Source organism: Sceloporus occidentalis, unplaced genomic scaffold, assembly GCF_023333645.1.
Source record: "Sceloporus occidentalis isolate IW3139 unplaced genomic scaffold, rSceOcc1.0.p SCAF_11, whole genome shotgun sequence".
In the NCBI taxonomy this organism is placed as follows: Eukaryota; Metazoa; Chordata; class Lepidosauria; order Squamata; family Phrynosomatidae; genus Sceloporus; species Sceloporus occidentalis.
In genome coordinates, this window is record NW_028316991.1 from 12,991,653 (window position 1) to 13,017,929 (window position 26,277).

General features: G+C 40.7%; 2 protein-coding genes across 2 annotated transcripts; both read left to right on the forward strand.

The window, feature by feature from the left end:
- The first annotated feature begins 429 nt into the window (after window positions 1-429).
- LOC149305593 (DNA-directed RNA polymerases I, II, and III subunit RPABC4-like) lies at window positions 430-2,571 on the forward strand. The gene is made up of 3 exons (XM_089477477.1): window positions 430-490; window positions 1,896-1,988; window positions 2,549-2,571. The coding sequence occupies exons 1-3, from the start codon at window positions 430-432 to the stop codon at window positions 2,569-2,571; spliced, it is 177 nt and encodes a 58-aa protein (XP_089333603.1).
- A 3,036-nt stretch (window positions 2,572-5,607) lies between these two features.
- On the forward strand, window positions 5,608-26,277 carry LOC149305594 (sperm-associated antigen 1-like). The gene is made up of 18 exons (XM_089477588.1): window positions 5,608-5,720; window positions 6,604-6,763; window positions 7,517-7,627; window positions 8,375-8,424; window positions 8,750-8,865; window positions 9,219-9,324; window positions 10,627-10,757; window positions 11,588-11,694; window positions 12,298-12,421; window positions 16,215-16,580; window positions 16,721-16,820; window positions 22,422-22,574; window positions 23,109-23,281; window positions 23,666-23,807; window positions 24,107-24,233; window positions 24,721-24,882; window positions 25,273-25,641; window positions 26,146-26,277. Exons 1-18 carry the CDS (start codon window positions 5,608-5,610, stop codon window positions 26,275-26,277), a joined length of 2,742 nt encoding a protein of 913 aa, XP_089333714.1.

The window sequence follows — 26,277 nt, forward strand, 5'->3', positions numbered from 1 at the left end:
CTCAACTCCTGGCAGCTCCCACAAACCTATGATTAACGTAACGGACCTCTGGTTAAGAATATAGTTTAATACAAAGATGCAAATAAACCATTAAATCGATTACTAGATCCGCGGATTTCACACACGTAACACAAAAGCGCGAATGAATAAACACAAGTCAAACCGCTCTGCCCTCTTCAAAGATGGCCGCTGGGATTGATATCCGCCATAACACTTCTCGTTGTCGTCACTGATAGGCGACGGGCGACATTTTTTTTTTACAGCACATTGTGGTGGTGTAGGTTTCAGAAGATATTGTCTTGTTCGGGGAGGTATGTTAGTAAGAGTTTACCGGGATTCCGTGTGCTATTCTTGCATATAGCCAGCGGCTGTCACCCGATCACCCATTTGTAATGCCTAAACGTTATGTGCCCGTTATTTTAGGATACTATGGAAGCTCCTAAGGATGCGCCTCCCCCAAAGCAGCAACCGATGATCTATATATGTGGAGGTGAGAACTCTTGCTCGGGACTGCTTCTGAGTATTGAGTATTTTTCCTTTAATATGTTTTAATATTGATCAGTTTATTTAGATATATGAAATATAATATATATATATTCATTCATGAGTGTCTTGTAGAAAGTAATGCTGCCATTGTTTAATTCCCTCAAGATTGTAAGCTTGCCAGCAGGGCTCTTTCCACCTAATGTATCAGTTATTATTATTATTATCCTTTATTTATATAGCGCCAACAGTTTACGCAGCGCTTAATACAATACATAAATTCAAGGGATATGACAAGACAAGAATTGACAGACTAAGACAAACCGATACATTTGGTGGAGAGAGCCCTGCTCGCAAGCTTACAATCTAGAGTTTGTCTTACTCTTTCAATTCTCGTCTTGTCATACCCCTTGAATAAATGTATTGTATGACGTGCTGCGTAAAATGTTGGTGCTATATAAATAAAAGATAATAATAATTATTGTCACAGCCCAAGTAGTTTTAATGTTAAATATTTGAAATCAGCTGAAGATTTCATATTTAGAATAATTACCTGTCCGATTAGTAAAACTGCTGTAGCAGAACTGATTTTAGATTAATAAATTAATCACTCATATTTGGAGAACTACTTATTGTTTCATGTAACTAAAACAATAACATTATATAGCATAAATATTCTTGTATTTGCTTAAACGTCAATGTTAATTAACTAAAGTAGGTAAACAAAATATCTTTAAAAAAAATCGACATAACTAAGCTCTAGATAGATTTTTCCTCCAAAAGCATTACATTAAAAATACAGTACATTTAATTTAAACCAAAAAAATCTGATTTTATTATTTTTTAAATCATTGATATTTTTTATTTATTTTTATTTTTTTTTAATTTTTAATCCACCCTGCATACTCCATTCTGGTGCAAGTTTTGAAAAGTGGTCTTATTACCATAGTAACCAATAGAATGGTTCCATCAACAGGGACATCCCACTGTTTGCTGTAGTAATAGGAGCACTTTGAAAATTAAGTGAGGATGGCACTGAAATATAGTAGGTAGGATTTAAAAAAGACATTCTCATTTGCTAAAAGCGCTTAAAAGGGAATTTGTATGTTTTTATATACACAAGTCCATGTAAAACGGGCACCAAACATTCAATTTAGGCAGTAAAATGAGCTTTAATGCTATGGTCTCCATGTGTAGACAGTTTGTGTATATATATATAATATACATGCTTTATATAATCACTTAAAAAAACATGTATTATTTGTATTAATTGTGTTGACTGGGTTAGATTTGAATTTGAAATATACCTTAATATCCAAGCTAATAAGTAGTTTTGACTGTAAACATATGAAAAGTTTTTTGTGTTCCTGACTGCAAACCCTTAACCGACCTTCCCCTCTCTCGTTCTCTAGAATGTCACGCGGAAAACGAGATAAAAGCCAGAGATCCGATCAGATGCAGAGAATGTGGTTACAGAATAATGTACAAGAAAAGAACTAAACGATGTATCCTTTTCCTGTTGCTACTTTGTTTCTATCTTAAGTAACCTTTAAAGTCCATTCTTGTTGGTACAAGTCACAATAAGCTATGAGTTCTATTATTATTATTATTGTTTTATATAGGAGCATACCCTCTAGCATAGGGCAGTTTACTTAACTAAAGCACTTAGAGTGCCACTATTTCTATTATTAATAAATGTAATACCTGATGCCTATCAGAAATTCTGAAGCCTTTGAATCAAGCGTAATCGCTTACAAGACTGCATTATGGTTTCAGCAATGGTGAAAAATACACTGTAGTGGTGATCTAATGATTTTTAGATAGGATAATATTATCCGTATTGCTGATAGGATCGCTTCGGCTCCCCATTATAAAGAGGGCTTTGCTTGCTACACAAACGCTTCTTTCTTCCTTTATGGAGATGCATATTAAGAAAGCATCTATTTCCCTTAAGAACAGTTGTAACTTTATTTATTTTAACACAGGGTTAAATCTTTATGCCAGATCTGTTGTTCAGTTCATTTTCCCCTTCACTTGCTTTTTTCCTTAAGTCATAATATTTCAGTGGTTGTATTTGACGCCCGTTGATGCGGCAGAACGTTTTTAGGGTTTTTGGAATGCGTTCACACCATAGTAAATATTTCTATTTGTTTATGTTTTTGAGGCAATAAAGCGATGTGTAATGTTTCAGTTTGGAAATGTAAGTTATTACATGTTTTGTAATAAAGGCTTTAGAACTGGAAATATGATGAGACTTCTGTGGTTATATCTATTGAATGGGATATTAAGTCTGATACAAGGAGTGTTTAATCACACTATAGGAACCACAACTAAAAGGGCTCTGCTATATTTGCCACCACAGCCATTTAAAACTTGACTTTAAATTCTATGCACCCCATCAGTTCCCAGCGGTATGTAAAATTCAGTGTATGGGAAGGATTTATTGACTCGTAGTGGTCAAGGTGGTAACTTCACCAGTGCCCCGCAAACTTTTTCCAGTACGAAACACTGCAAAACCTTGTGCCTGTCCCATGTGCGTATGTAACAATGTGATACTCTCATACCCACCAGACATAATGACAACTGAATATGAGAAAAAAGAGGCCTTAAGACCCCCAAAAGGGACTGATCCTCCATAAGACGATGCCAGTGGGCATATGCAACATACACATGATTAATAATGTTTCATAAATCTCCAATTTCCATTGTCCTTCATTCAAACCATGATAAAAGACTGAAAAAGTGAGTGTTCTCAGCATGTAGAGAGAGAAATATATTTAAAAGAAGAAGAAACATCAGGACAAGGTGAAAACCAGAGGGTGAGCGGCTTTTCTGTGGATGTGTGCAGTAAGTACGACGCATTTAAAAAAATTCATGGAAATCTATACATTTCCTTTGCTTACCCGCTTACCCTCCATCTACTACCTGTATACTTAATTTGGAGGATGAGAAACTCAAACTGAGAAGAAGTTATATCCGGAGAGGTGTATAAGCCTGAACTGTCCTGATCAATGATCTATAATGCTGGGCTTCTTGAAGTTACAAAATAGTTTTGAACAAATAAACGACCAGAGGACTGATGTCTGATGTGCCCCGGAGCCCAAGTCGCAGCTGCACAGAGATTATATATATATATATATATATAGTGTGGGGCCAAAATCTGCTAGGGATACCGCCTTTTCAGTAAAAAAATAAAAAAAACCTCCCATGGTATTAATTTTATATGAATATTACTGGACTTGTTTTCTACTGGCCTGTCGGTAAAATACAAGCATCTAAGTTTGCGAGCCGTGTTCTCTATAACTAATGTATCGGTTTGTCTGTCGGTTCTAGTTTTTCATACCCTTAAATGTTTGCGTTGTAATAAGCACTGTGTAAATTATTGGCGCCATATAAAAAAAATATAATATTTTTAATCTTACATCATTACATCAAGTTTAACCTTTCCAAGATATCCCCGGTTGTACCGATCCAGAGGCAATGAAGCCAACGTTGTTTATAAAGTCACGATAATTTTGCCCAGACGGGGTAAAAAGAAAAACTTTCAGGGCTGTCAGAATAATGACAGCAGCATCAACAACTCATTGTGCACCCAAAATATATCCTTTTAATTCAGTCAATTATTAAGTTTTAATAGTACCTGCAGTCACCACCACCAAAGGCAGTGCATTCCAGGTCTTTACGGTGTAAAGTGCTTTAGCTTATATATTTTATTATACTATTGTACCCCTGTAATTTACATGGAACTGGAAAAAACATATGTCAAATATTTGCCTCCACACAATAGACAATTTAGTGGAGCCATAAAGCGTCGTAGAGCTGGTCTCCAGAAATATGGTGCCTACAGTCAGTTCTGGAACTGCAGTTTGTGTTCTCTAGTATTTATACCTCCATGCAAGCCCAGGCTGGGCCGTCATGGGGAGGCGTGTCGTGTCAGCGGTAACGGCAGTTGTTTTTTTTTCCCCATTGGTTGCTTGAGAGTGGGCAGGGCTTCTCCTTGGCAACTGCAAACACTAATATTACCGGTCCGTGAAACGTGCGAGGAGCCTTGTGTTTGTTGTTCGCCGTGGCTGTGAGGCGATATCCCAGGTAAACATCATTATTACAATAATAACAATAAATGTTATCGGTGCCTTATTTATTACATAACGCAACCGGTGTCCACGGGCTGCCCCGAGCCCTGGCTTACGTTCAGTCTGAACTTGGTAGGTTTCCCTCTGGATGTTTGCGAAGGAGAGCTTCCCTATCCTGATGAAATTAGATTTCTTCTTTATTGTATTTATTAATCATAATAAACCAGCACGGTGATTAATTAAGTGGTTATTAAGAATTGATTAATAATATCTGGTCCTTGTAAAACAATATATAGGGTGGATTCGTATCTTATGGTTGAGAGACACCTAAGCAGGGCTTAGCCAAGAGGTAGCTCTCTCTCTCTTTCTTTCTCTCTTGTGTAACTCCCATTAAGCTTAGCCAGCTAAAAGCATGTTCCTTTTTTTATTCCGTTGCCTGTGCATCATTATGTCGTAGTTCCATTGGCTATACTGGTTATAGTAGCCATTGGTCACTGCATGGCCAGGATGATGCATCCTTTGCACTTTTAGGCTGTGTGGCTGGAGCACAATACATCCAGCAAGTGTTGGCACATTGCAGCACCCACTGGGGTGAGTGTGGGGTGATGTCTGCCAGCGGTCCAGCAGGCATTTGCCCGGTGTGCCGAATGGCCAGTCCTGGCCTGGCTACACGTATAAGTCCATTACAGTCTCATTAGCAACACACTAACAACACTATTTAAAAGTAAGAAACATTTAAGCCCGTTTGCTCGGTGCTTGAGGAGGGCTTGTCTTCCATCTTCTTCTGGACACGGCAGGTGGGGATTTACTCCATCTCCAGATTAAAAAAAAAATAAATGTTCAAGAACCAATGCTGCATTCTGCCCTCCAGAATATAGTTTGCCAATAAATTGGTTTGTAGTTTGACCACTTACATTTTCAGAAAATATATACTTTAATTTTGTATTTCTGCTGTATTTCTCCTTGGAATTCATGACTTCTCTTATTATGAATGAATTGTTCATTATTCATGAACCTCCAGGCGATGAGTGCTACAGATGTTTCGTCAGCGATGAACTACGGGACAACTAAAAGATATGAAATTCCCATTGACCATCTTGATTACCGTTTCATAGAGAAGTGCACAGATGTCAAGCACTTAGAAAAGCTCCTGCTTGTTCTCAGGTAAGATGCTTTCTTGTTATATGAGATTGGGTCAGTTATTGTAGGAGATCAATCCAGTTTAGGACTAAACTAGTCACATAGTCCTGCATCAGTGGTGTAGTTTGGACTACCTGCATCTATACAAACTTCACCGGCATTTACAAAGTTTAAAGGTACACCCCGTCCATCATAAGCACTTTACTGCACGTGATAGCTGAGTGTCACCTTATATTATAACTTTTTCTGCATGCAAACGCATCTGAATCCTCTCCATGCATTTATTCTCCCCGTCCATGCAGCTATTTGCTTGCAGGAGATGTATTCCATTGATGTATGTAGATTTCCAGGGGGTCTAATGAGACACCCCCTCTTCATCAGGGTAATGGGTGGGAAGGGCAGGATGGCCCTGTCAGCAGATTAGTGTTTTGTTCTTAAGGTAAAACATGCATATTAAAGTACATACTGTTTTAATATGCATTGATCGTTATTGAGGCTGTTTTGGGTAATAGATTGATCAGAATATTGTGAAAAAGACTATTGGTTCAAATGGGCAAATTATAATTTTTTTTATTCTTTTCTGCAATATGTATTCCCTGTAAGTATCGCTCATTTAAATAAGGGATCTTCGGTCACCATGTCAAAAAAAAATCCTATGTTTTTAACTATATTGGAAACGAATGGGAATTGTATATAAAAAGCAAAGTTTGAAAGATGTCCTATCGCCATAGCAGCTTATAGACCATTCTATTAGTTGCTGTGTTAGCTGTCCCACTGTTCAAAGTGCACCAGAAAAAATTTTTATACATAAAATCCAATGACCTTGAAGTCATTTTAAATTAGTTTATCTTCAATTTGGTATTGGAACGTGTGTGAATAATCACATTTTCAAATTTTCATAAAAAAGGTCCGGGGAAGAAGGACATTACCCAGATCTTACCGAATTCTGCGAAAAGCGGATTGCAAGTCTGTCTCCTCAAAGTCGAGCTCTTCGGAAAGACAAACCTCCAGCAACCGCTGCTGACTTCTCCCTGGATGAGTGGCAGGCGATTAATGCCGATTTAAAGGTATGAAACATTTTGTTGTAGTTTAGGTGTGTACCACAAAGCTTTATGTCTGTACGCTTACGTGCACATATACACAGTGCTACATGAGTGAAATATAACAAGCCTCTGTGCCTTTATTCTTAAATATATACTTAATTATTATTTTCCTTGACCATAAGATCCAGCGCTGTATACAGTAATGTAGGTCGGCATTGTCAAAAACCTGGTTTTATCTTATTTTGTTTGTATATCTGCAGTCCTGAAGGCTGCCATTGTTGTCAGTTGTGTGATATGTTTGTGGGTGACGTTCCCTGCACAATCACTACACTGAGCTGATCCTTTATGGCAATGCTAATGAAGTCAGTTCCTCCATAGAGTTTCATTAGTCAGAGAGTCCGACTCGGTGATTAATAATGAGCTATGCTATTGGGTTGTTTGTCTAGTAGATAACGGAGCTAGAACACAAATAGCTAATATGTTGCTGGCTTAATTGTTTGGAAACATTATTTACATCTGAGTTCCCCTTTAAGCTGACTTCTAAATCTAAATTGCATGTCTGACACCTTAAGAATGATTAAAGTTCAGCTCCATTACTCGGATAGGAAGGCAGAAGCATCATTCTCTTCATGGAGGAACAAACCCATGTGGTGTTCAGTCACAGTACATCTGCTTTGCGGCTTTGCAGTTTGTTTTTTTGCAGATTTTAAAATGTACATAAAACAATGAATTACTAAAACAATTAATTTGTAAATTTTTCATTTTTTTTCAACCCAGAATTGGTTAACTGATATAAACATGAAGGATCAACGGGGATCTGCTTTACCACTTGAGGCTGAAAATGTGCCCCCGATCCGTAGCTATACCAGCTGTCCATCTGCTGATAAGGTATGTCTTCTTAGAAACCAGTACTTGGGTATGAGTCCTATACAAATATATTTCCCTATGGGGGTAAAGGCATTTTTAACCAGGTACGTTATGGGATAAGCATCTTCATCTGTTACTAAAGAGTGATTATAAGGAGACTAAGTGGAACAGTACTGTTAACAGTGCCGGCCCAAGGCAAAATGCCGCCTGGGGCGAATTTTAAAATGCCGTCCCCCCCCTTATCTACTCTTCCTCTCCCTCCGTCCCTGCCGCCCCCCCCCCCCCCTTGTACTTACCTTTCAGCAGTCCTGCGGCGAGTCTCCCTGTTCGGTCTCGGTGCCGGCTTGTAATGCTGAGCGCCGGAAATGAGGTAAATCTTCCGGGACTCAGCATTACAAGCCGGCACCGAGACCGAACAGGGAGACTCGCCGCAGAGGAGAGAGAGAGGGGCGCCGAGCGGGCACTGACAGCTTGGTAAGCGAAAACCACTCGGCGTTTGGGGCGGCAAAGTGCCGCCTGGAGCGGTTGCCCCACTCGGCTCCATTGTCGGGCCGGCCCTGACTGTTAATAAATACAAAGTGATTTTAAAAAGGGAGAATGGTTTCTTTTCTGACAGCGCTGTTTATGTAGATATCTCATCAGGTTCACCAATCAATCCATCGTATTGCATTTCCTCTTAATCGCTGAATGCATCTCTCTACAAAGATCGTAGTTCCTATCTCAAAGCGCTACACATCTTTCTCTCTGTTTTAACAGAAAGCAAAACAGAATAAAGAAATAAAGAGCAAAGCCCCTCGGGATTACAGAGATTGGGACAGGTAAGAAGTGTCATTTATAGTTACTGTGAGAAAAACATCCATTTGTGCCAGTTAATAAATAAATAAATAAGAAATTGGGGAAGTCTATTCTTTTCTTCAGGTAAGTTCAGATAAGAAACATGGTTACATAGGCTGAAAAAAAGACACGCATTCATCAAGTTCAGCCTTTCTCATATCTATTAACATCCCCTTTAAAAGTCTAGTGCTCTATTCTAACTCATCACAACATCAAATAACACTTAAACTGCTTTAAATATTTGGGAGGTAAGTTTAGTCTGCTGGTCTGTTCATCTGGCCCTCTCTTATTCTTCTATTTTTCTTCTAGGTTTGATGTGGAGAAAGAAATATCCAAGATCCAGGAGCAACCCAAAGAGGATGTACAGTCACAAACTGTAGTAAACCGTACGGCATCAAAAATAAAGAAGAAAATAGACACAGCAGGTCACTACTACTGAGTATTTTCAATGCTTATTGCTATATTTTCTTTTTTTGTAATGGTTTGGTATACACTGTGGATTTAGAACAGGTCATTATGTAAAAGCAGAATGTCAGAGGCTCACACGGAACGTAAGCTTTACGTTACTGATAGGGTGGTGTGTACGTCTAGCAGCCTTTCAGAATCTCCTTAGGACATTCATGCAAATAAATCAATGGAGCTACTGACATGACAGACTTCAGATCTGGATTTGAGTACAAACAAAGGAGCCTATTTTTTGTTTCATATGCTAGGATCTTCTGGATTTGTAATTCCATCTCATTGGAGCGTATTTTGTTAATGTCAACATCTCCTGTAGGTTTTAGTGAAGAGCAAAGAAGTTTTATTGCAAACCATGAAAAGGAAAAAGGAAACGAGGCATTTCGATGCGGGGACTACGAGGAAGCAGTGTCCTACTATAGCAGGTAATCGCCCTGCGACGTATGCACTGGGTAGACTTCACATAGTTACACATGAACGCTGGAGAGCTGGATACTTTCCTACCGGTAATGTCATGTAATCAATTAGAAAGCTGTCTGTTGTGTGCATCTGGCTAGTATGATTGCTCTAATACATACAATATAACACTTTACCAAAACTGCCGTTTTGGGGTTTTTTTACTTTTTTATTACAAAAGAAGAAATTTATTAGGATCTCTTGGGTTGTGTATTTTTTCAATGCAATTCTCCATTAAGGAGGGAATCTGATCACCCTTTTTCCCAGCGCCTCTCTTATTTTTATTTACCGCTGGCAACATGCTGAATCTTCTTTTTTGCGGCCGACAGAGGGCAACACCTGTTTCTGAAACATGTTCCGTATTTATCTTTCAATGATTTATGAAACAAGGAATATTTCTCTTGGTAATTGATTGGTAACGTCTGTTTGCGATGCAATTACTGTTTCTGACTAGTTATTGTTCCTATCGGCCGAAAACAAAACCAGGGTCCTGCTGATCAGGCTGCTTGATATCTCTTAAAACATAAAGGGTTTTTAACAGTATTTATAGAGAAACTCATTCATTTGAATTTAAGAGACATATAATGTAGCAAAGGCACAGCAGGTGCCCTCCTGGCACTATTACACCCAACTGAGCCACATGACTCCGGTCGTATGTATGAACAGATCTGTGTGACGCATGTCACAATCACGTTTAGCATTTAAAGTACGGTGCTCTCTACCTTACTGAGACCATGTCGTTTTTTCATCCAGTGTTTATGTGCTTTTTCATTGATACTTTTTTACTTAAAAAGCTTGAGAAAGGTGAATTGCTGCACATATTCGTTCATCTTGGGGTACTTTGGTTGCCTTCTGAGAGAGAGCCCTGTAGTTAATGGTACTGTCCACACATTAACGATTATGAATAAAGAATGAATATGGTGCAAAACCATAATAACATCCATCTGAATGTTTCTGCTGATTGGGTCATTCCCTTGCTTGCAATGTTGCACAATAATAATTTTTTTAAGGTAACCCCAGTAGACTTTTGTATTCTCTAAAAACCTTAATGTTCATGAATGAAGGAATTATTGTTAACCTACACTTGTTATTAGAGGTGTAAAAAGCCACACCATAAGAAAAGCCATTACTAACAACCATATGGGGAGACGTTTAAGTCGGCTCTGTTCTAGCTCTTTATTTCTCCACTTCTGTTGAGCTGAATCAAACCAAAGTTTGCTTATCCATATCTGCGATTTTAATCACACCAAGTGTTTTTTTTTCATTTTTAGGAGTATATCTGCCTTACCCACCACAGCAGCATATAACAATAGAGCACAAGCTGAGATCAAACTGAAGAACTGGCAAAATGCCCTGAATGACTGTGAAAGAGTCCTTGAATGGGAGGCAAGCAATATGAAAGGTGAGAGCATAACAGATGTTATTTATTGTGTTTAAATCTGTAGTCCTGCAAGGTCATGGCAAGACTTGTTGTCTACCACTATACATTAAAATACTCTTAGTTTTGGTTATTTGACCCAGTAATTTTGGGAAAGCAACTTGTACTTTACCCCTGATGGCAGAATTCCAAGTAGCTTAATTAGGGGTTTTTTGCCTTCCTTTGGATCAAAAATATGAAGATTAGGTAGAAGGGTTGAACTTGATGGACTTTTTCAACTTTACACAACGTTATGTACTATGTAACTATGTTACAAGCTGTTTTCTTAGGGGGATGCTAGTGATGGTCATTGACTGCTCCCTATTATTACTGAGATTAGCAGAGGGACTCCATGTACGGTTTAGCTGCTGAAAGAAGAATTCCTTACTGTGGAAGTAGAGAATTTTGGACAGTATCCAGTCTGGGATGTTTGAAAATTACAGAAGCTGCATCTCTTTTTCTAAAAATTGCAACAGGAAATGAAAAATGTAATGAATGTTATAAGATGCTGTTCAAACTTACACTATAAGCACAATGCCGAAGGGTTTTGTGTATGGGTGTTATCTATTATCATGTTTCTCCCATCAAGTAATATGACTTGTGAATCCATTGTTCTGCACAGGATTGATGTATTGTTGAAAAACAAATGGCTAGTTTATCTCACGGTAAACTCTTTTACATACTGTGCATTCACAGTCAGTCACTAATTATTTATATTCATCTATAGCATTATGTACATGACCTGTTTGGTTATATTTTTGTAAATTTTTCTGACATTATTTAGCATTCTAAATACTCTTTTTCTGGGATTCTAGCTCTCCTAAGGCGCGCTACAGTTCACAAAAACCTATGCAATTACCAGGCTTCATTAAGTGATCTGAAGAACGTGTTACATCATGAGCCAGATAATCCTATAGCTAAGGTATGTGTACGTGTTAGTCTGTGTCGGCTGTTTCCCATTTCTTTCAGACATAAGAAACCTTTTTTTAACGTTAGTTCAGACTAATTGGTTCTAATTCCCCATATGGCTCCACCAACAAAGAATGCATATTAAAATATATTTCCCTTTTAATAAGAAAAATGATTTGAATGATGAAAATGCTGCAGTGTTGTCCCAGTCCCTCCATTTCATGCCAGTTTCAAACACTGGCAGGAAAACACCAAAACATTTTATCCAATGGGAGAGATTTCTGCACATGTGAACTGGGGGTCCCTTTAGAGTTACTTTAACTCTTGGGCAAGGCAGCACTGGGAAGCTGCAATATTTTTTATATTATTTTATATATGGAAAAGTCAGAAAGTGAAGGAAAGGTGCATAATGGGAAGCGATATATATTTTTATGTTATGATTTATTCATATATGAGATATCATTATAGTTCTATAATATGTACACTATCTATACAGAGATCCTGCTTCCATTGTCTTCAACAAAGATTACCTATTTTCAGTAGTCAGGGGCTAAAAGTATTCAGTAATGACCTCATATAATTGAGTTGAGTTTCTCTTGCTATTGATTGTGGGCAGAAAATTTTGAGTGAAGTTGAGAACCTTTATCAAAAAGCTGAAGAGGAGACTGCAACCAAAGGAGTGAGAATTGCTATTGAGGAAGTAGAAGGTTCAGCCGAGGAAGAGACGGGCTGTGAGAAAGGTAAAAAAAAACCTATATTGATTGATTTTTTCACAGAGAGACCCTTGTTGTCTGTGGAGATTTATATTTTGAGCCACAGACGAGGTGATGGGTACCAAGATACTCAACACAATTGAATCTTTAGAATCACAGTTTGCAAACAAACATCATTTTTTATGGTGAAGAAATCTGAGAATATTTGCTTTGCATTTATTGAGCCAAGAAAAAAAATTATGTTGCTGCAGATTGCCTGCGATTGCTATATCTGTATGGATAACCTGTTAAACCTGTTTAAAAAGAAATGATCCCAAAATGCATAAAAGTAACTTATTTTATATGGACTTGTATTGAACATTTTTGGCATTTACCCTTCATATTAAGTTAGGCAACAGATCTGAACATTGATACATGCTCCTGTCCACATACATATAACCTATACATAGTCTGAGGGTCCACAGTTGATCCACCAGGATCTATCTGAAAGTTAGAATAAGACCTATTCAAGGTGAAATGTATATTCAAATACATTATGTACTTTATAGGCAGCCTTGCATGATTCTACATGGTATTATTTTGTAACAGAAATACTATATACAAAAAAAACAATGTGTACATGACTAAAATATGTTGTAGGCTTTTATATCTCTATATCTGTATCAGGCTTCTGACCACAGAAACTGTCAATCATATTGGGTAGGGTTTGAAGGCAAGGTGCAAAGATAATACACTTGGTACAACATGATTGGTCCCAAATGCACCCAGGGTTCCAGTTACCACTGGATCCAGTCAGCAGACACAATGTACTGTTACTGTGTCTTGTGGGCTGGTTTGGCAACCACTGGGCTATAGTTAATTATTTAGATGTATATACTGTACTTGTGTGAGTATGTAAACTGCAGAGAAAGAAGGAGAAACTGATCCATGTTTTATGTCTTTTATCTTACATATTCTTTTTCATATTCAGTATTTCTTCTTTACTGAATTCTGAATACCCATGTTTAAATCTATTTATCACAGATTTAGCCAGGCCTGTATCCAATTATCTTACGTGTTTACTGGTTGCTGATGTATGTAAGTTTATTATATTACAAAATTAATTATTTACCAGTAAAATCGTCTTACAGTAACTCTGGTGTTTTTGCATAGAAAGGTAGGAAAATCTATGGACTAGACTATTACCTGTGTTTTTTTCCTTTTCTTTATTTTTGATAATGCTATAAAGGCAACCAAAAAAGGCTACTTCTGGAGTGGAAAAACTCACATGTGGGGAACCTCTGGGGAACCATGGCTTGAATAACTTTCTTCACTCTGGGCTTAAAGAGACAACTACGGAGTATTTAACGATACTTGCCTTTTAACATTTAGATTTGTATGAGGCATAATCGGCATTGTTTGCAAAGCACACGCTCATTTCTGTCCTTGCTTACCCTGTTTGTGCTCCATCCCAAAGCAGCATGGTCATACACTTTGTGGAAGCACTGATCACCAAGAAAGGGTACACAGTTAGCTGCACTCAGTAACTAGAACCTCCAAAGCTCAAGGTCAAATTTCAGGTGGTCACTGTGGGGAAACTCTGAGTTGTGGGGGCTGTGTTGTGGCATGCTCTGCTCCACGCCCACTTCCCCTCCAAAAATGGACTGTGTCTCACAATGACAAGGGGGACCTCTTATCCGCATCACGCAAGGGTGGGAGGGGGGGTTCCAGGTAGCTGGAGCCAGAGAGTTCTCATGGATTAACATAGCTCTTTATGCCATAAATAATGGTATCCAAGCCCTTTGTGTAGGTGAAGCTCTCTGTGTCTGGTAGTAAAAAGAAATAATATTTTGGTTCATACCAACTTGCCCACCCTACTGTTAAAAGAACAGTCATGTCAAAAATCTTATTTTGACTATGAGTCTTCTATTTTAGTAAGAACATTAACCCACCCTTCCTCACAACCTACATGAAACGATCAGCACTTAACCTTTGGATAACATTATAGTTCATGTATGAACAGAAAACACAGTGACCAGGGCAATGAAAAAATGAAGTTTCTCACAGAAGTGCTGCTCATTTAGCACTAAGACAGGGATCAGCCAGGTAATCCCAACCTGTATATTGGGCTATTTAAAAACTAGTCTTGTATTAAATTAATGGTACTCTCAGCTTGATTGTGAAATCCTGCTTGTGTCGGCTTTTTAATTCAGATAGACACATTGATGGAGATTAGTGATGGGGTTTAATTAGATCTCCTGTGACAGCAGTGGATTAAGGCTTCTATGTGACCCCCCTAGTTAGGACACCGTACTGAAATGCTTCTTTGCATTGACTTCCATGGAGCTCTAAGTATGCGCATGTGTATCCCTTGATGTAAATAGGAAATACTTGGACCGCACAGCTTGTGTGTGCCAGATAGTGGTCTTACCCTGGGAGAGATGACGACAGAGCCATCTTAATGACAGTTATGTAACGATGGAGAGCTTTTTGTCATATCAGATGTCTTGATCTAGTTTGCTCTATTGATTTGCATTTGCAAAAAGTAACACTGTGTGGGAAGCTGTTCTCTGTTGCATCAAAGTGTGAATTCCAGTTCTTTAACGATATAAAGTGTAAGTCACAATGTGACGCTTTAGGTGTTTTTCAGATGAAAACAGCTCGGGTAATGATGAGCTGGATAAGTCATTGAGGGTTATGTATAAAATGTCGTTCCGGGCAAAGTTTGAAATTGGGTTTATCACCAAAGCAGCCAATGGAATTGTCCAGTCAGCTAGAACATTCAGTTGCTATAGTGATACGTGATTTTCCAAACAGTGTAATAAAATCTCTCTTAATAATAACAAACAATTAGTATATTTGGGGATGCCTATCCAGTACTCTTCATAGACGTATCCTTGATTTACAGCAGGGTGGGTGCCGTTGTATAACATTAATGATCATTCCTCCCAGCTGTCCCGTATTTCAGGCACTATTCTGTTGATCTGCTCCATTGTCCCATTTGTCCCAATAGATGGTCATAGCTTTCCTCACCTCGCTCCAAAGGTGTGCCGCTGAGGACACCTGAAGTGTTTGGAGTATGAATGACTGTTAATGGACAAAAAGGGGCTTTATGTTATGACCGTAAATCCTCAATAGGCGCTTCTGCGGCAGGAAGAGCTTGGCTGGCCCTGTATAATGTATAGTTAAATCAATAGGATTTCTTTGTCTCCTCGCCTGTTTAGCACAATCCTCAGCCCTTCTTTCTGGAGAAACATGCCGTTCCTGGTTCTTCATAATAAATAGTGAAGCGAGGGCGTTAAAACCACAACTCCTTTTTTTTTTTTTGTGAAAAGACCCCGGATTGCTAAATGTATGCATCATTTATAAAGGTGTGTGTTTAACCCAGGATCATAAATCCCTGCGCTACATATCTGTGTACAAAAGTGCCTCGTAAAACTTTTATTTCATAAAAAAAAAATCCATATAAAAATATATTAAGAGCCCAGCTTTTATTTCATTCTGTTAAATCCTGGTCTAGGAGTGGGTTAACCCTGCCGTATCTCCAGCATGTAATGGGTTAGCAGCAGGAATGAGGATTACTCTGGGTGTTTTGATTCATACAGCATCAGGGGCGGCCATTAATTTACGCCGGCAATAACCCGGCCTGTCCTGAATTTACTGGGACCGGAGCCCTGTGTGTTGTTTGTTTAATGGCACTTTTAACTAGTGCTGCCGTGGTGATAGGCCTCTGTGACAATCACAGCTAATTGGCTTTCCCAGTGACCCCTTGCCCCCCCCCCCCAGCTGTGCAGTGGTTTGTTCTGGTGATGTAGACGCTAAACTTGTAACTTCCTTGTAGAAGCCGGTGTGACAGAGGGAGGAGAGGCCGCCGGGCAGCGCACGGCAATGGGGAACGCACAGAAAAAGTCTCCCAAGAAAAGCCAGCACAAGGACGAGGATTGCCGGGTCCCGAAACACAAGAGCGGCGCCCCGAACGGGCTGAGGAAGGACTGCGGCAACGGGCGGACCGCAAGCAATGGAAGCCTGGAGCAGAACCGGATATCAGCCGCTGACCAGAGAAGCAGCTCTCAGCCCAAAGAACCCCAACTGCCCGCCTCACCGGCAGCCGCGCTCAAAGCAGAGGGCAACCGGCTCTTCAAGAACGGGCAGTTTGGGGAGGCGGCGATCAAATACTCGGAGGCTATTGAAAATCTGAGAAATGCAGGTAACCGTACGTTCGGTATACCGCATTCATATGCCGTAGTGCCGTACAGCGGCATCCACAATGCTTCAATAGCACTGCGTTGTGCTGCAGTTCCACTGCTTCGCCGTGTCCTCTTCTCATATATCTGTGTGATGTTGCAGGAGCTGAGAATGCGGAGGAGCTGGGTGTCTTATTCTCCAACAGAGCGGCTTGTCACCTGAAAGACGGCAACTGCAGGGACTGCATTGAAGATTGTAACCGGTATGTTATAATGTATATAAAAATTATTATAAAAAGCACGCTTTAAATGGTTAAAGGTATATCTGCAACCTGCAAAATGCCATGAATATGCAAAAATACCTGCCTCAGGATCCTAAAGTGAGGTTAAAGGTCAGGGTGCGTGTTTAAGATGTCTCACAACAGACTGGTTTTAACCAGATATCCAGGCTCGCTTTTTATCTAGAATATAGCGGGGTCCGTTTTCTATTTATACTGATAATGATAATTTTAAGGCGTTCTGATTAGCTCAGCTCAGCAATTTTTGTTTCCAGGCAGACGATCTTTACATATTGTTACGCGAACCGGCCGGCTGTATAAACGGGGGTGTAAATAACAGCGGAGACGATCTGTTTCCCAGGCGTTGCCGTCGTGAGCGGTTCTGTATACGTTGCGGGAAGCCTCGGGCAGATGCCTTCGCTGTATTTGATTTGCGGAGCGGGTTTTGGTCGCAGTTTCCCTTTACTCGGGGTTATTGCGTAATTATGTTTCGCAGTCACTTCCTGTGGATCCTCGTGCTGGATGGCAGTGATCATTGTAACGACTGACCTTTAATAACATCACTTCCTTGCAATGAACATCCAGACGGATCATTTGAAGGATATGGCCGCTGTTATTTCTCTGTTTTGAATTTACGTCAAGTAATTCCTTTAATTGTTTGATACAGAATTTATCACTCCTCTGTTTTTTCCGTACGTTTTCATTGTTTAGCTCGGGGTTAAATCCACATTCCTTTCCAGACACATCTTTTCACTGGTTACTCACAGAAAAGCCATTTTTTTTGTAAAAATCGGAAAGAAAGCTGCTGTTATGAGGTTTCTTCTTACATATTGAGATCAATTATCAGGAAAGACTAAATGATCTCAATATGGATAGCAAGGAGGAAAGACACGGAGGGAAGACTATTTCAGAGGAGAAATGTTAGAATAAGTCTACAACTAACCCTCCAGTTTTAATGTAAGGAAGGTTTACTTTACTGAGATGGTAGTAGATAAATGGAACAGCCTCTCATCAGAAGTGGTAGAGGCTAATACAGTCCACTGAATACAGTCTGAGTCTACATCAGGAGAAATGGACAGGCTAGATGGGCCGAATGGTTGTCTGCTGTTGAGTTCTTTTTTCCATGGATTAGAGGTGTAGATCCTTTCTAATCACATAATTCATGGAGGCTGTGTTTGTCCGCTCCGCAGAGAATCAGCATTGCGTCTGATGAAGGGATCTTTACAGACAAACAATACTTTAAATATAAATAAAGCTGTTTTTTTGTATCTGGGCATGGAGCGGGCAGGGTTTGTTATATCTCTGGTTATGTTACCTGGTCTGGTTTGTCCACAATTCTACATTTAGCGTTAAAAAGTAGTTTGTGGTTTTTAATGGGAAACGCTGCCTGATTGTAACTGAGGGAATCGCCTAGTCCTCAAAATTGTATTTCTATCGCAGACAGGAGTCGATTGTATAGCAACATATCACGGATTCTTTAACTGTTGAAGCTTGAACAGGAGACTTTTGTCCTATTTAAAGGGAAAGCTTCCCAGACAAATAGTTTTCAAGCCTTAAATACAGTCTTGTGTGATGTAGTTGTGCATTGAAGGAAATTTCATTCTGTGTATATAAACCTCGTTTATCTGCAGACCTGGAGACTGCCATTACAGACAGTCATATGATGCACCACACTGAGCAAACGCTTTACGGCAATGCTAATGAAGTCCTGCGTGTCCGGAGAAGTCCTTTCCTTCATAGACTTTGATTGGTTAGAGTGTCAGTGTCTTGGTGTGATAAGGAGTTGAGGGGTTAATGGTTAATATGCAGCTGCCTGGATATATATGTGATACAATACAAAAATATTTCTAATAATTCTATTTTTTTTTTTATTTCCCAATCCTCCCCTGGCTGCTTCTACTGAAAGCAGGAAGCATTAGTATGTACATTTCCTGCACATGCTCAGTTGAAGTCAGTGATGCAGCAGCAGCCAATCGCACGTGTGCTTGCAAAACGGCAGCATTTAGATAGCACGTGCTTATTGGCTGCTGTTACTTTCAGTAGCTTCTATTGACTGGCATGGGAGTTGTATTGAGCGCGTGCGAGAAGCATACCGAGGTACGCTCCGTGTTCCAGGTGAGGCAGCTGGGATCAGAGTCACATGACGAGGAATTCTTTACCAAACGCCAATACCAAAAAAAAAAAAAAAAGAGTGCACCAATTTGCATGCAGGAAAATGTTCCGGAGTCCATGCAAATAGTACTCCGATACGCATTTGGAATAAAAATAAGGCTGTAGTGTAGTAATAAAGGATTTCCCCAAGACTTGGCAAACCAGTCCTGCCAGTTCAGAGAGAGAATACACGTTTGTATCAATCGTCTGTTTGTTGCGTCTTTTATTTTTACCTTAAACACAGAAAGAATTTACGCGATAATCTCTGAAATCTACTACCTGGTAACTAAGCAGGAGGATTACTTTGTTCGGAAAGTAGCCAGTTGGGAAATTTGGTCACAAGTTGGGAAGATTGTATACTTATGTATATTTTTATTTGGCAGTAACGTATGTACCTGTTGCTTTATAGTTAACAGTACAATAAAGGGTGAGTACAGCAGACGTGGGGTACAATAGGCATGAATATATTAGGAATGCAGGTTCCTACCCCAAAAGAGCTTGTTTAGCGGGAACTGCTCATGTTTTACTGAGGCCTCCTTACAAATGGAACGGCCAGTATTGGTCAGAGGCGTATATAGGGTATGGCGCCCATGGCACGTGCCATGGGCGCCATCTCAAGGGGGGCGCCGGTGAGCGGCATTTTCTTTGATGCGGAGGAGAGAGAGGGGCGCCTAGCAACCTCTCGGCGCCCCTCATTCTCCTCCACGAGCCCTCTACCCCCGTCCCGGTGCCGGCATTTCATGCAGAGCTCTGCATGAAATACCGGCACCATCGAGCGGCTTTTAAACACTGATGCGGAGGAGAGAGAGGGGCGCCTAGCAACCGCTCGGCGCCCCTCGTTCTCCCCCGCATAAAAAAAAAAGACAGCGTTTAAAAGCCGCTCGCTGGTGCCCGCTGCTTCACTGCTGGGCGCCGAAATATGACGTCATATTACGGCGCTCAGCAGTGAAGCAGCGGGCACCAGCGAGCGGTGCAGGAAGACAGAAGCATCGTCCTCCTGTCGCTGGACTTCAAGGTGAGAGAGAAAGGGGGGGTGAGGGGTTAAAAAGTGATAAGGGAGGGAGTTAAAAAGTGATGAGGGAGGGAGGGAGTTAAAAAGTGATGAGGGAGGGAGTTAAAAAGTGATGAGGGAGGGAGTTAAAAAGTGATTGGGGGGTTAAAAAGTGATGAGGGAGGGAGTTAAAAAGTGATGAGGGAGGGAGTTAAAAAGTGATGAGGGAGGGAGGGAGTTAAAAAGTGATGAGGGGAGGGAGGGAGTTAAAAAGTGATGAGGGAGGGAGTTAAAAAGTGATGAGGGGAGGGAGGGAGTTAAAAAGTGATGAGGGAGGGAGTTAAAAAGTGATGAGGGGAGGGAGGGAGTTAAAAAGTGATGAGGGAGGGAGTTAAAAAGTGATGAGGGAGGGAGTTAAAAAGTGATGAGGGAGGGAGTTAAAAAGTGATTGGGGGGGGTTAAAAAGTGATAAGGGAGGGAGTTAAAAAGTGATGAGGGAGGGAGTTAAAAAGTGATGAGGGAGGGAGTTAAAAAGTGATGAGGGAGGGAGGGAGGGGGTTAAAAAGTGATGAGGGAGGGAGGGAGGGAGTTAAAAAGTGATGAGGGAGGGAGGGGCTTAAAAAGTGATAAGGGAGAGGGGGTAGATATAAGTAAAGAGTGTGCATTAATGTGTGGATGCATTGAGTGAATGAGGGAGAGCATGAGTTAATGTGTGGATGAGTTGTCTGAATTAAAGTGTGAATTAGTGAGTGACTGTAAACGTGTTTGTGTGTATCATAGATGTATAATTGTGGAAGGGCAAAGATGGCACTAGCAGGAGGTTTGAGCCTTGGGGACCAAGATGGCACAGGCAGGGTGTATATGGGACAAAGATGGCACAGGCCGGACTGTTTGGGGACAAAGTTGACTTGTGCTGTGCTATATGGGGACAAAGATGGCAAATCTTATGTGTGTAATTTGGGTGCTGGCCAGGTTCTATGTGGGCAGTGTGGACGCCAGGGCTGGCTTTGGGGTGTGCAACCTGTGATCTATGCCTGTAATTTAGGGGGTTTTAAATATACCTTTAATGCCGTGTTTTTATGTGAATTCCAATTGATCTTTACCTGCAAAGCTGGGTTTGTGTGTTCTTCTGTAGATCCATATCTGCTATGCTATGTTTCCATACATTATTTATGTGTACCTGCAAATACAGGGTTCATATGTCTTATTCAGTTGATTAATACCTGCAATGCTGTTTCCATGTATTTATTTGATCTATACCTGTGATGCTACGTTTCATATATTATTATTGTATACCTGCAAATACAGGATTTGTATGTCTGATTCTGTTTATTTGATATATACCTTCAGTGCTGAGATCACAAGTGAATTTCAATTGATATGGGTTTGTGTGTTGATCTATACCTGCTATCGGCAGCAGGGACTAATATATATATATTTATATATATATATGCAGCAGGGGCTAGTAAATGGGTTTTAGATATTTGGACAGGGGCGCAATTTCAGTGCTTGCCATAGGCGCTATTTTCAGTAGATACGCCTCTGGTATTGGTACACGCTACCTGTTGGCTTTGGATTTGGGATAGGCCATTAGCTTGTGCACAGTGAATAATCTGTAAAACAAGTAAAAAGATATGCTTCCCACGTTATATATATATATCTCTCTCTGAATGAGCAAATAACCCTATTTCCTCTCCTAGATGGTAACCCTTGTAATAGTTGTAGTAGATACTTTGCACAGAGTCGCTTATGAATACCCCATTCTGTTTACTCCGATGTACCCCATTACTGAGCAGGAACGCATTTTTGCTCTAATTTATCCATACATTTGTCTGCCCTGTGTGTGTAATTCATTGTGTTTTACTGTATTGCAAAGTTTGCAGTAGTCCGGCTCTGTGATAGCTATTGATTAGCTGGCAGACATGCGGAGGAACATCCAGGTGGCTAGGAGTAGCCCTTAGTGAATTCTCCATTGGCCAGGCAACTCCTTCATCAGGTCTTCTCAAGAGGCAGCTGCAGAAACACTGCAGAAAATAAAGTATGGTCTCCTCATCGTCCTCCGTGGATGCTGTAGTGATAAGACCGCTCTTTAAACTGCACCGGAATCACGTTTAATAAATAACCTGTGATAGCTTTAGATGTCTACAGTAACTGCCGGAGAATTATGGTAGAACGTTTATACATTGGAGCGTTCATCTCATCCAGACGGTTCTGAAGCTCCATTGGAGGCCTTTGAAAGTCTTTTCTTCAAGTCGGACTTGTAAGGGAGCTCACTGGGGTTCAGCTTGGGACATCTTGGAATTATACCGAGCTGCCAAAAGACAACTGACTTCGAAGACCATTCATAGCCAAACTCATTAAATTCCACAAAACAGTCTTAGTAGGTAGAATTGTAAAGGTGGAACCTGTTTATTATATTGAGGGTTCTTTCTCTCTTCCTAAAGAGCTCTTGAACTTCAGCCGTTCTCCGTGAAGCCTCTGTTGCGTCGAGCGATGGCCAGTGAGTCTCTTGAGAGATACAGAGAAGCGTATGTGGACTATAAGATCGTTCTCCAAATCGACAGCGGGATGCAGATGGCAAATGACAGCATCAACAGGTGTGTTTTGGTATTTAAACTCTGAATCGGTCTTCTGAGTAACCTTCTCAATTGCAGAGTATTTCCACATTTTATGGAAATAATTACAGGCGCACATTATATATGATAGAAAAATCAATGTAAACAATGTGCATGTTCCATTTTCAGTTATTGAGGAACAGTTGATGCTTGAGCACAGGTGAGTTTGAACAGAGACATAGCTAAGCGCTGTGGTGCCTGATCGCCCAGTAAGGTGATCTGTCCCCAGTTATGTAGCAGAGGGGCCGTCACCCCTTAGACCTGTCGTCCGAGGCCTAGGCCAGAATACACCAATTGGCTTGAGCTTTAATAACTATATTATTATTATATTATATATTATTATATAAGGGAGCCTCATAATGCTAGTTTCTTGGTGATTTGTTCTTCACTATCCCCCCCTCCCCCCATGCTTCGGACACATACACTCCAAATGGCACGTAAGGGAAATGTATATGTATACTTAGTGCGGATAATGTGTATGTATCGCATTAACACGCCATGTGTCCTTCTCCACAGAATAACAAGAACATTAATTGATCAAGATGGGAGCGGCTGGAGGGAGAAGCTTCCCCCAATTCCATCTGTACCCGTCTCTGTTCTCTTACAACGACACGAAGGCAATGCTGCAGCATCCGGTGGCACCCATTCAGTTAATCCAATTAAAAATAATGAGACCGAAAACATAACAGGTTTGTTCTGTAATATCAAATTACCCAGCAGATGCGCAACTTATTAAAGGGCAACCGTCACTCCTGCAGTAAAACCAAACTAAAACCTATTAAAGGGACACTTCAGCCCATCATATTACTTTAATGTTTATGATAGCTGACTGTACCCTTTAAATCTTTTTCCCTTAAAATCGTGGAGGAATTGGTGAAAATCCCTCGTTCCCTGCCCCAGCTCCTTGGCTTGCTGGAGATCTGTGCCTTTTGTGACAGAACGAGTGCTTACTGTACGGTGACTCAAACATGGCTTGTAGTAAATTCTTACTGACACGCAGACTATAAATCCGTGTCATGATCCGTTAGGCCGTTTCAGATCCCCGTGACTTATTTCTGAATGTTTTTTTTCAGGTAAATCAGCCGAGGAGAGGTTCTTGTCTCTGAAACTGGAAGGGAATGACTATGTGAAGAAGAATCAATACAGAGAAGCCGAGAGAAAATACACTGAATGTCTGACGCTATATTCTGAAGAATGCACCATATACACAAATAGGTAACACAATAGTTCATAACAAGTTACCAGGTCTTTAAACCTTTTCATAGCGTATCCCGTTGTGTATGTTTTGTAAGGTTGGGTTGGACAGTCCATATTGCTGCAGGTTTTGGCCACAACTATATCAGTGTTTCTGCTGTGACGAGGCTTGTGTTGGATCTTTATCGTTTTTTTGCTTTGAAATGATCTATTTTGTTCTAATGAATTCCTCACCGAGTGCCCGCAGACAGTAAGACTTGGTGAAAGTGCCCAGCTGGCGGATGGTATTGTGTTTGCTGACTATACATTCTCCGTGGCAGGGCGCTGTGTTACTTGAAACTCCGCCAGTACGAAGAAGCCAGACGTGACTGTGAACGCGCTCTACAAAGGGACAGTTCCAATATCAAAGCTTTGTACAGACGCGCTCAGGCCCACAAAGGATTAGAGGTAACGGCCACATTAACTGCCAAAACATGACCGCTTTGCTTCACAATGTTTGCCACCAAAAGCTACTGATTCTGTAATGTGATGTGGAAGTTACTCCTGTTTTGGTACCACCTGTATTTGATACGCAGGCGTTTATTATTATTATTATTATATATTCTGCTGCGCTGTACAGATAGTGCCTCATAAAACCATTTACTAAAACAAAAGGTGGACTAATGTTTAGTCACTGAAGGGAAAGTTGAGTTTCAGCTCCTTGACTTCATTATACGCTGTGAAGGCCAAACGACCCCGGTGAGCTTCTGCTGCATGAAGAGCTTGGCTGGCCCTGTATAATGTATAGGTCAATTTTTAATGCTTCTCCAGTCCCTTTCCACCCGACTCTGTGGAAAATGCCGTGTTCTGTGTAAATAGAGGGCAAACCACTGTAGTTACTAAAAATATAAGGGATACCTTAGGCCTTCATTAAATAATTTACCTTTTGTTTTAGAACTACCAACAATGTGCAAATGATCTCCAGAAAGTTATCTCGCTGGACCCCGCTACATCTGAAGCACGGAAGCTCCTGGCGGAAATAACTCCGCTGCTCGCTACCAATGATGCTACAGCAAATAACCACGAGAAACCACGAAAGAAGATTGTGATAGAGGAGGTAGGAGCTCGATTTCCTTATGGGGGAGATTCTTCTCGTTATTTATCATAAATGCCACCCAAGCGTTCCTTTTTCTGGTTATGGCTGCATGTACGGATGTAAATGTACTCATACTCTAGGAGCAGATGTCACAGATAGCCCCTTCAGGTTTGGCCCCCTCTGAGTAGGTAGTTCCAGCCTTGACAGGTTGGTTACATTGAGTCGCATATTATGAGTCCTAACTCAGTTGAGCTTTGTCATGAATGGTGGTGTGTGAATATAACGCGAGAACTGGTTACTATCACCAGAAAATGCTTCTAAAACCAGTTATTGAGCGCGGTTTATCAATGGAATCGTCCTGTGATGTGATGGCCGTTTACCTGCTTCTTAACCACTTCATTTTCTGTCAAGGTGTATGAAAAAGACGAGGCCACCAGTGACTCTCAACACAATGAATCCATGTCTACCCAGTTATGCGCCGATGGTGGCCATGAAAATACACCGTCAGCAACCCAAGTGAAGCCTCAAATTACGAAGCCTACCGATGCCTATGAGTTTGGCCGGCTAATAAATGAGATGAAAGCCGTGAAGGATACAGCGGCCTGCGCAGAACTATTGTCTGCCATAGAACCAAAAGACTTACCGGTGTTCCTGAGCAACAAGCTGGAAGGAGACGTTCTCGTGCTTATCATGCAGTCGGTGACGCAAGAGCTTCTGGAGAAGAACCCCGCATTAGTTTACCAGCACCTTTCACACCTGACAAAAGCGGAACGGTTCAAGGTATATCTCGTGTGCAGCGAGTGTGGTGTGTGTGTGATAGAAATGGCTTGTGCTCTTTGCTGAGACCAGACCTATTACAAGCGCTTTTATATTTGTTAATTTAGCTGAATCATGGCATTCATGTTCCTATCGCCAATGACAGTGCTAATAAATACAGCTAAATGATGCTAAATGGTTTGGATTAACCCAGAAATACACATTACAGGGACAGCGAGGGCTAGATCCAGCCCTGCCGATACACTTTTATATGTAGCTTTAACTGTTTCAGTCCTGGGCTGCACACCTAACTATTGAATACTCTTATCGCTGTTTGCTGCGTTTCTACTTGTTTTGCTGCATCCTTTTTCATTAACTTCTTATGCAGCGACAAAGCAGACTAGATAAGGGCTTTTTACTAATCGCATCCTATGTGACATCGCGTTGTGGACCCCGGCGCTACACACGGGTAATCCCTGCAGTCGGCTGCCATGCGTATTAATAATACGTCGCATTTGTGTCTTTTAGGTGGTGCTCATGCTTCTGAACAAGGATGAAAAAGTGGAGGTTCACCGTCTGTTCTCCTCTCTGTCTGAAAAGCAGTTTGAAGACATCAGCCCTGCGGATGTGCGGAGTCTCGCAGATGAATATGAAGTGTGA

What these genes read in the sequence shown, in the direction of transcription:
- LOC149305594 (XM_089477588.1), top strand. Translation starts at nt 5,608, where the DNA reads ATGAACTACGGGACAACTAAAAGATATGAAATTCCCATTGACCATCTT. An exon ending in CGATTAATGCCGATTTAAAG is followed by an intron (nt 6,764 to 7,516) that starts GTATGAAACATT and finishes TTTTCAACCCAG; the next exon opens with AATTGGTTAACTGATATAAA. An exon ending in AGGCCCACAAAGGATTAGAG is followed by an intron (nt 24,234 to 24,720) that starts GTAACGGCCACA and finishes CTTTTGTTTTAG; the next exon opens with AACTACCAACAATGTGCAAA.
- LOC149305593 (XM_089477477.1), top strand. Translation starts at nt 430, where the DNA reads ATGGAAGCTCCTAAGGATGCGCCTCCCCCAAAGCAGCAACCGATGATC. An exon ending in GATGATCTATATATGTGGAG is followed by an intron (nt 491 to 1,895) that starts GTGAGAACTCTT and finishes CTCGTTCTCTAG; the next exon opens with AATGTCACGCGGAAAACGAG. An exon ending in CAAGAAAAGAACTAAACGAT is followed by an intron (nt 1,989 to 2,548) that starts GTATCCTTTTCC and finishes ATAATATTTCAG; the next exon opens with TGGTTGTATTTGACGCCCGT.